The following is a 9,234-nucleotide window of genomic DNA, read 5'->3' on the forward strand; positions in this document are numbered from 1 at the left end:
GGCTCTGCTTGTCCTCTCTGAAGTCTGTCTGACAGCAGCACAGGTAGCTTGTGGGGCAGCATGTCAGGCAGATCTAGAAGGTGATCACATTAATTTTCACCACGGTCTATGTGGCACAGGCTCTTTTGGGTTGGAAACAGCCCTGTTTGATCCAGCTGTGCCGTGCCAGGGAGATGTTGCAGAGGCAGCACCCTGGCCAACGTGTGAATGGTTTCCTGATAGCCAGAGCTCCAGAACAGCACCACAGGGGAGCAGTAAAAAGGTGGGACACGTGATGGACCTTTGCAAGGTGAGCTTGACCAGGCATGGTTTAAGTTTTGGGACTGCCCAAGCAGGTGTCTGCCCACCTGTCACCACGTGAAGAACCAGGTGATTCAAACATTGAATCAGGCAAGAAGAAGCAGATTTTGGGGTTTTGTGGCTATTGGTTTGGCATCTTGGGCCCAGAGACATGGAGATTTTCTTCACCAACAGAGATGCTAATTTTGAAAGGCTGCCCTCCTCTGTTCCATCAACTGATGGTGGGACCTGTGCTTAAGCACAATCTGGGGATGAAAAGGCACAAGGAAGAAGCACTGGCCTCAGGCTGCAGCCCTGAACTGATGAAAAATGCAGTGTTTCAGTCCAAGACTTGCACAGACTCAGGACCTGGTGAGCAGCCAGCAGGCAGTTTGGAACGATACAGAGGTGTCCACCCTCTGCAGCTACCAGGGGTACTGAACTGGGCAGGGTGGATATCTCAGCCACGTGGACTTTGTATCCTCCCCAGGAGGGCAGTCAGGGCTGGGGAATATTTTCCTGCAATTAGAGTTCCAGTGGAAAGTTTTTTACCCCTCTCTTTCTCCTTCCTGCAGAGATGACCAGGCCCATGGTAGTGGCTGCCTTGCCACGTTTGGTCTCACCAGAAGCAGGGTGGGGACTAGAAGCAGGATTAGGAACTGTTTTGTTGGGAATGGCTCCAGCAGAAAGCCAAGGAGAGGGAATAGCTCCAGTTTTATCTTTCCCCATCCTAGTTCCTATCAGAGAGCATTGGTGGGGCAGTGCCTGCTCCAAGGACAACCCCTGGAGCTGCACCCAGCCCTGTTTGGCCCCATCCCCCAGCAGCAGTGGGGCTTCAGCATCGCAGAAGCTGCCATTCCCACTGCTGAAATGGACAGAAAACAACAATGCACTGGGGGATCCAGGGAAAGGGCCCATCTGCCTTGCTTTTGAGGATGATTAGCGACAGTATTTGACTTGGCTAGCATGGGAAATGGCACAGAATGGCAATGCTGAGGCTGACTGGCTGGCAGTGGCGAGGAGGAGGGAGGAGCAATAAGAAGATGAACTGAAATCGCAGCCTCTCCTCCAGTGAGCAGAATAAAACCCACAGCTGGACACAGCCCATGCACAGGCTAGAAATAAGCCTGCTTGTTCCTGAAATGCTGAAAAGCCCCATATGTTCAGCTCCTGATGCACCTCATCACAGCAACCTCCTCTTGTCTCTCCTCCTGCAACCAGGGCCCCATCCCACTGCTCCTGGACACGTGCCTTTCCCTCACCCCAGGCTGAAATGCTCCCAGACAGTTTTCATCCTCGCTTCTCTGCAGAAGTGACCTTATTTTCTGTATTTATACCTTTCCAAGTCCATAAGTCATTAGCAATTATTGGACAGTTTGAACCTCATATTGGTTTCTTCTTCAATTTTTAATGGAGGCATTGAATGTTGTCAAGTCTGATTCATTATTGAGTGAATACTTTATATCACCATCAGCAATGAACAATGTGCTGCAATCAAAGACATCAATGTGATTTATTTTAATTATATTTATTTCCTGTAATTTTTTATTCACCGAGTACTTTATCAGCTCTTCCACTTTTTTTTTGCCAAGGATCAATTTCAAGCTGTAAATCAGTAACAGGATTTGTCTTAGACATACTTGGCTCTCCAAATTTGCCTTTTTAAAATTCTGGCACAGCTCCAGCTCTCTTCCAGTCTTCTGCACCTTCCTCAGCACCTCAGTATAACTAAAAATAATGAGGACTTAAAGAGCTCTTTGGCCATGTCTTAAATTCAATGAAATGCTGGCAATGTCATGATTTTCATGCCAGGGTGCATGGCAGTGGGGATGCTAATTTTGTCATGAACGTTTCACCCCGCTGTTCTTACATGGAGCATTCATGGTGCCTGTATCACATTCACCATGGTTTTGCTGGAGTCCTGGGGGGATGCTCTACCAGTGATGGTAAAATAAGGGGTCCAAGAGCAAAACATGATGAACAAAGCAGCCAAACCACTCAAACCACTGCCTTGCAAAAATCACTTTGACACTTTGTCAGTCACACCTCACCACTGCAATTGCTGGAAGGAATAGTCATTAATTACCCTTGTCAGGTGAAATTTCTTTAATTACCTGCAACTTTACTTCCAGGAAACTCCCACTTTCAGCTGCTGCTGGCAGTCCAAAGGATACATCTCCTAGCAGTACTTTTTATGAAAAGCCCAGAAAATTACCAGGGGATAAAGTCCTGTGTGGCTCACCTCTGGCTGTGTAGGGCCAGTGCATGTCCTGGAGTCACCTGCCTGGCCTGCCTGTGATAAGGGAGCCCAGCAGGTTGGAGGGGGAAGGAGGAAGGCAGTTAGCCAACCTGTCATGTAATCCACAGGCTTCCTCCAATGACCTTTTCTTTCTTCCCTAAAAAGTAAAAGAAACACAGAGCAGACTGCCTGGAGAGCTGCTGCTCCTTGAACCTTGACAGCACACGCTCAGCATCGCGAGGAGACGCTCAGCAGCAGCCGGAATTCAGCACACACTGCTCTCGCTCCCGAGCTCCCGTACAGATGTTCATTGGATTGTCAGGGCATTGAGAGGGAACTAAATTAATTGTAAGTGGGAGCAGGTTAGTTAAATCTATTCTGGAAGTATTATATAGCCATTAAATTGCGTACAAAACTCAATAATAATGGGTAATAACGTTCTTGCTAGGAATTAAATGGAAGCTCAATTTATAATGCTGCTCGGCATTCAAACCAGAGCGTTTCACCTTCCTGGTACATGATAAACATTTAGTAATTAATCCTCACAAAGCCTCACTGAGGCAGATCTCTTCACACCACTGATTCTGTGTATAAATGGGAACAAGAAGGTACAAGATGCCTCCTTTGAAGCTGTGGTTGCCTATGTCTTCAAACATGATTTGCATCTCTGGGAGCCCACTCAGCATCTGTGTTTGAATAATGAGAGGTTTGTAAAAAGCCTCAGAGCCTGGATCAGATGTCCAGGTCTCTTTGTGACACTTCCCTGTGCTGAGATCATTGTGGCATGTTTCAGTATGATTCTGCAGTGCAACCTCCAGAATAATGATATTTTTTCCCTGCCTGGTCATATTGCATTGCTGGAATGATCTTGAGAAGAAAAGCCCATGGTGTTGGGTCTCAAGCTGCAGGAATTAGCCAATACAAAAGCTGCTAATTTGGTCAAGATTTAAAAGAACAAATCTTACAACCAACTGAAAACTGTTTTTTTTGCATAAAATGATTGTATCAGATGTGCCCTGTCAAATAAATGAGAGTGTAATTTACACCAGGATGGTGGAATACTCATGACTACAGGCAAATTAGAATTATCTAGTGTCAGTTTAAAATTATCCCCTGTCTCCCTGTGACTGTTTAAGGCACAGCATGAATAAACAGAGGGTGAATGAAAGGGAGCTTCACCCCAGTGCCAAACTGCAACAAAAGTAGGGAATTTCCCACTGATTTCAGTTTGTCTGCTTACAGGGGACATTAATTTGAGTTTGCAGCTGATTCCACAGCCTGCACAAGGACCTCACACAACAGAGACAAGAGAATCTGCAGTATTCATCAAAGAGCAAGTAAAAATGGCATAGATACAGCTGGGACTGACATGGGTCTGTGCAGACATGGTGTTGGGTGAGAAAATGGGGAATTAAGGTTCAACTTCCCAGGTGATCCACGCTTTGAAGTGTTTAAAGTGTCACTCTGAGGGCCTAAGAAGTAATCTCCTACTTTCTGGCACCACCAACCTTAGCTGAAGTTCTGGCTTGAAAAGGGAAATGTTTTTTCCAAGTTGTTTTTGGCTAAACAACCTTTGGCACAACAAAAGCAGCAACTTCCAAACGGAACAACTCAGCATCAGTGATGAACTGCCCAGAGAAAGCAGCACAGCCTTTATAAACTCAGTAAAAAAACGCTGCTCAAGAGTTTATTACAATTCTTGATACATCAGAGATGTCACTAATAATATTTTAAAATATGTAACAAAGAAAGAAAATGCTCTTTACTAGTTGTAAAGATTGGCCCGCAGTTAAGGGGCAGGTCAGAGACTCTTTCATGGGAATTAGAAGATTACTCCCATCCCACCCATCTTCTCCTTGAATTAATTAACATTAAAACTACGCTTTTACGAGACAAGACATGCCACATAAAAATCTGATTCATTTGAAATCGCTGAAAAATTGTCCATTACTTTCAATGAGGGCAGGGTTTTACCCAATATTTCTATCAGACTTTTTAAAGATGGTGTTAAGGAAGATCTAAAGGGCTATCTTATTTCTCTTCTTGCCAAAAGGCAGGATCAGCTATGTCCATGTCAGTGCTGATGGATGTTTGGCTAACTGGTCCTGAAAGGGCTGCAGTGCTTTAATAGCACCGTGACTTCTGCTTCCATTTTCACCTGCCCAGAGACAGCAAAAGAAAAAGGGCTTTTATTGCCAGCTCTGCCAGGATTTTTGACTGGTTTCAAGGACCAGTGACAATTTTAACATCTGATGTCTCACGATCTACTACAGGATCCAACCCCAGGGAGCTTTAGCATCATTTATTGACATCTTTCCCTTTTATCTCTTCTTGAGATATCTGACATGAAATCAGGCCGTTCTGATTTCCATCTTGAATTTCTTTTCACTGTTTTAGTTGTGGTCTGATTTCAGTGGCTGCCCCAGAACCAAGTTAAAGCTAATGCTTTCCTTTATCTGCAGTCCTGTCAGTCTTTTGGCAGCGCAGTATAAAGTGTGTAACTCTAATTCGAGGAGTGAAATGCCAACTACTGTAATTAAGTTGGCAATGTGGAAAGGCAGGGAGGCAACAGAGCAGTAACAACCACATGGGATGGAGCCTTAGAGGGGTGGGAAGAGAAGGACAGGTGGGCAAAAAAAGAAATATTCAAGTCTGTTCCTTGGAGAAGAGAAGCTCCATGGTTTGATTACGCTTCCAGAAAGAAATATCACCTGTCATTAACTGCCCTTTGCCTGCAACCCAGTGCTTGTGGAAACAAAGTGGCATTTTTGCTTTGGTTTCAAGTTCTAGATTGCACTCAGAAATAGTAAAACACAGCTCCTCATTGAAAGGCAACTTGAAATACACCCCTTGCATACCCTGAAACTACAGGAAATCTGCCCACAGCTGCTCAAAATACATTTATGTTTTAAAATGGGAAACAACAGGCATGAAGATTAGCATTTACAGCTGGTATTTCTGAACATAAAGGTTTGAGGCAGATGCTCACACGTAGCAGTAGGGGAATGAGAGGTGAGTTTCCCATGCATCCTCTCTCATTCCAGGGTACACCATACATTAAGTTTTCACAATAAGTTTTTGTTTGTTGTTTTTTTTTTTAAAAACAAACTGCTACATAGAATCCAAAAGCAAACAGACACAATTTTGCCCAAAGTATGTGACAAAAAGCTTGGTAATTGTAGTCTGCACTTCACCCTTACCAAGGGTTTTATTCCCCAAAAAACAAACACTTTGCAGTCTTTACCAGTGAAAGACAAGACAAACCTTGTTTTCAGCCAAGCCATAAAATATGTACTCTCATATGTAATCACAAAACCTCCTGATGTTTTAGGGTCCCAGCTTTGCACGTGGGACAAAGCTGATTCATGCTGGGAGACACCAGCAGCGGCCAAACCAACGTTTCTTTGCCAGTGGACTCCTCTGCACCTTTGGTGCCTCCAAACAGAGCATCACTGGGGAGGCAGGAGGAACACAGCAGGGCACTGGAATGAGGGTGCCAGGCTGCTGGCAGGAGAAGCCCTTACATGCTACTTGCAGGAAAAACAGCAGCTAAGACGCTGGGATGGAGAGCCTGCCTAGGGACTGGGACTGATTCTGGGACATATGACCCATGGCGATGCATTTTCAGCATCACCTCAGTATCTGTGGCTTTGAACTTCCTCAGGAATTTGGTCAGAATCATTGACACTCAAAATCAGCTTCCTGGGGCAGCAGGAAAGCTTTTTCTGCTCACTGCTGCCTAAAGAATAGGTTCCTGAAGGCATTATTGTAGTTTTTGTTGAAAGCAGTGTAGATGAGTGGATTAAAAAAGGAATTTGAATAGCCCAGCCATAGAAAAATGCTCTTCCAAACAGGTGGGATGTCACATGAGCAGAGTGGATTGATGAGCTCTGTGATGAAGAAGGGGATCCAGCAGAGCACAAAGACCCCGATAAGGATGCCCACCATGAGGGCAGCTTTCTTTTCCTTCTGCTCTCTCCACGTGTCTCCGTCCGTCTGGAACGTAACAGTGGCGTGACGGACAGTGAAGACCATCTGTGGCTGCTGGGCCGCTTCCTTTACCTGCCAAACACAAACACAAGTTGCACCATATGTACCCCAGCCAGGTGATCCCACACAGCAGGTACAGAGCCCAACAACACGAGCGAGGGCCAAGGCTCCGGAGGAAACACAGGCCATCCACGTCACTCTTCTGAGGGGAAATGCAGGCTGGATGACCTTTTCTGGGTGATGGAGACTATTGTAAGTGAGGTTGGAAAAGAAACTAGGGAGAGTTCTGCGGGTACATGGGGTTACTCACGCAGCAGCACTTCCCCACTTACAATCTGATTGCAATGAAGATTACTTCCCCACTTATAATCTGATAGCAGAACAGACACACACCCACATGCCACGCACAGAAGTCTGCTTACTTTCTCTAAACCCATTGAGTTGAGGAGTCCTTGGTAGAGAGGGAAGAAAATTAGCATGTTTGCTTCCTCCCTGCAAGAAATCTTTCCAGTGCAGAGTCACCGTGCCTGGGATGAACTGACACGATGCAGTCATGATTAGGAAAGATTTCCAAGGACATTCTGCACATGTGTTTTTTATCTGGGTAAATTCACAGTGTCCCCAAAGCCACAGCTGGTTGCCAAGGTACCGTCCCCAGCAGGCACAGCAGCCCATCCATCCACTGTCCCCTTGCCTCCCCAGGGGAGGGACGGTGCCCCCTTACTCATGCCGGCCAGCACTGATTCAGCATTCCATGGGGGGACACCTGTGAGTCACCGCTCGCCCACGTGGCACTCAGGCTTACAATACGTCCCAAAGTTGCTTTGGCTACACCTTGAGCGCTCACAGCTGGGGGCTGGGAGGGAGCCAGCAGACTGGGTTTGCAAGCTTTGCAGTCAGCCTTCCCTCAGAAGACTCCAGGATCCACAGGGCTTTGGTGGACCACTGCTCACCTGCACACTTTTGGTTTAAGTTTCCCCCACTTCTACAAAGGCTTGCCTGCTGCCAGTGCTTGACCCGAGCAAAACACAACCAAGCTGACCTACCTCCAGCGCTTCTGGTGTAATGGGGGTGATGGAGTTGCTCTTGCGAGATCCGATTCGAAACTTGGCAGCCTTGTAGATCTTCCAGTACACAAAGAGCACCACGCAGAGGGGCAGGTAGAAGGCCCCGAACGTGGAGAAGATGGTGTAGGAGGGCTCCTGGCTGACTTGGCACTCTTCACTGTCCTCTGAGTAAGTCTCTCCCCAGCCAAAGAGCAGTGGGGCCAGAGAGATAAAGGCGGAGAGCGCCCAGGTGAGAGCAATCATGATGTTGGAGATGCGGCGCCGGGTGCGGAGCGTGTACTCCAGGTGACGGGTGATGGACCAGTAGCGGTCGAGGGCAATGGCCGTGACATTCCAGATGCTGGCCGTGCAGCACAGCACATCGAAGGAGATCCACACCTGGCAGAGCGACCGGCCCAGCCGCCACCGCCGCCCGGACAACTCGTGCACCAGGCTGAGGGGCATGACGAGGGCCGCCACCATCACGTCAGAGATGGCCATGGAGGCCACCAGGTTGTGGGGCACGCGGTGGAAACTGCGCACGCGGAGGATGGTGGCCAGGACCAGCCCGTTCCAGAGGAACGTGGCCACCACCAGCATGGCCAACAGCGTGAGGACCAACACGCTGAAGACGGAGAGATGGGCCTGGCCGCCCTCGGGGCCGGCGGAGGACCCGCTCCTGTTGCCGCTGTCCGGCGTCGTATCGGCGAGGCAGCTGAGGTTGAGCGGGCGCTCCATGCCGGGGCTGCGGAGCGCCGGGCTCCTCTGGGCTCCTCCGGGCTGCTCCGGGCTGCTCCGGGTTCCTCCGGGCTGCTCCGAGCTGCTCCGAGCTGCTCCGGGCTCCTCCGGGCTGCTCCGGGCTGCTCGGGGCTGCTGCGGGCGCGGCGGCGGCGGGAGGCGCTGCGCTGCCCGCGCCGGCAGCGGGGGAAGCGCCGCCCTACCGCGGGTGCGGGGGGTCCCCGGCCGCCCCGGGCGCCCCCGGGTGCGGGGGGGCCTGGCTGGCGGCCGCCGGGGGCTTCATCCCCGGCAGGAAGAGCCCTGCGTCAGCCGCGGCTGACGGCAGCCCCCGGCCCGCCCCGGCGGCGAGAGGCGGCGGGTCCGCGGGCGCGGAGGGTGCGCGGCTGGGGCGGGGCGGCGGGGGGGCGGCGCGGAGCGGCTGGAGCGGGGCGGCGCTGGCGGCGGGGGAGCGGCCGGAGCGGGGCGGAGGAGCGGCGGCCCCTGCGGAGGAGCCGCGCCGCGGGCTGGCGGGGCCGGGGCGGGCAGGTGAGTCCCCGGCGGGAGCGGCCGCGGAGGGAGAGGTGCTGCTTAGTCATGTCCGTGCGCGGGTCGGAACCGGCGCCGGGCCGAGCGGGAGGGCAGAGCTGCCGGCCCCTGCCCCAGCCGGCTGTCCCTGCCCGGTCCGTGCCGCCCCTGCCCCTACCCCAGCCCGCTGGCCGCTGTCCTTGCCCTGCCCGCCGCCCATCCCCTGCCCGCACCGTGCGGAATCGGCCCCGGCTTTGTCTCGGGGTGGCTTCGCCCCCTCGGGGCGTATTCCGTGCCAGCCGCAGAAAGTTAGCATCCCCGTGAAATTGTCCCTGGGCTCCTCTAAAAATGTGTTAGTGAGGCGCCACGGGAATTTCCTTGCTCCCAGATAGGCTACACTGCGCACCCAGGAAACCTGTTAGTAACCCTGGTTATTCT

General features: G+C 50.7%; 1 protein-coding gene across 1 annotated transcript; it reads right to left on the reverse strand.

The window, feature by feature from the left end:
- Nucleotides 1–4,508: 4,508 nt before the first annotated feature.
- HTR5A (5-hydroxytryptamine receptor 5A) lies at nucleotides 4,509–8,352 on the reverse strand. Its single transcript, XM_005527802.2, has 2 exons — nucleotides 7,555–8,352; nucleotides 4,509–6,580 (listed from the first exon to the last, which is right to left on the reverse strand). The coding sequence occupies exons 1-2, from the start codon at nucleotides 8,290–8,292 to the stop codon at nucleotides 6,248–6,250; spliced, it is 1,071 nt and encodes a 356-aa protein (XP_005527859.1). The 5' UTR covers nucleotides 8,293–8,352; the 3' UTR covers nucleotides 4,509–6,247.
- Nucleotides 8,353–9,234: the final 882 nt, after the last annotated feature.

The sequence above is a fragment of the Pseudopodoces humilis genome, chromosome 1, assembly GCF_049639895.1.
Source record: "Pseudopodoces humilis isolate 2021_Gansu_Grassland_sample_001 chromosome 1, ASM4963989v1, whole genome shotgun sequence".
In the NCBI taxonomy this organism is placed as follows: Eukaryota; Metazoa; Chordata; class Aves; order Passeriformes; family Paridae; genus Pseudopodoces; species Pseudopodoces humilis.

Bases quoted from the DNA above. Each gene is read 5' to 3' on its own strand.
- HTR5A (XM_005527802.2), bottom strand. From the start codon at position 8,292: ATGGAGCGCCCGCTCAACCTCAGCTGCCTCGCCGATACGACGCCGGAC. The intron at 6,581-7,554 runs GTAGGTCAGCTT...TGTGTTTGGCAG, and splicing joins TTACACCAGAAGCGCTGGAG to GTAAAGGAAGCGGCCCAGCA.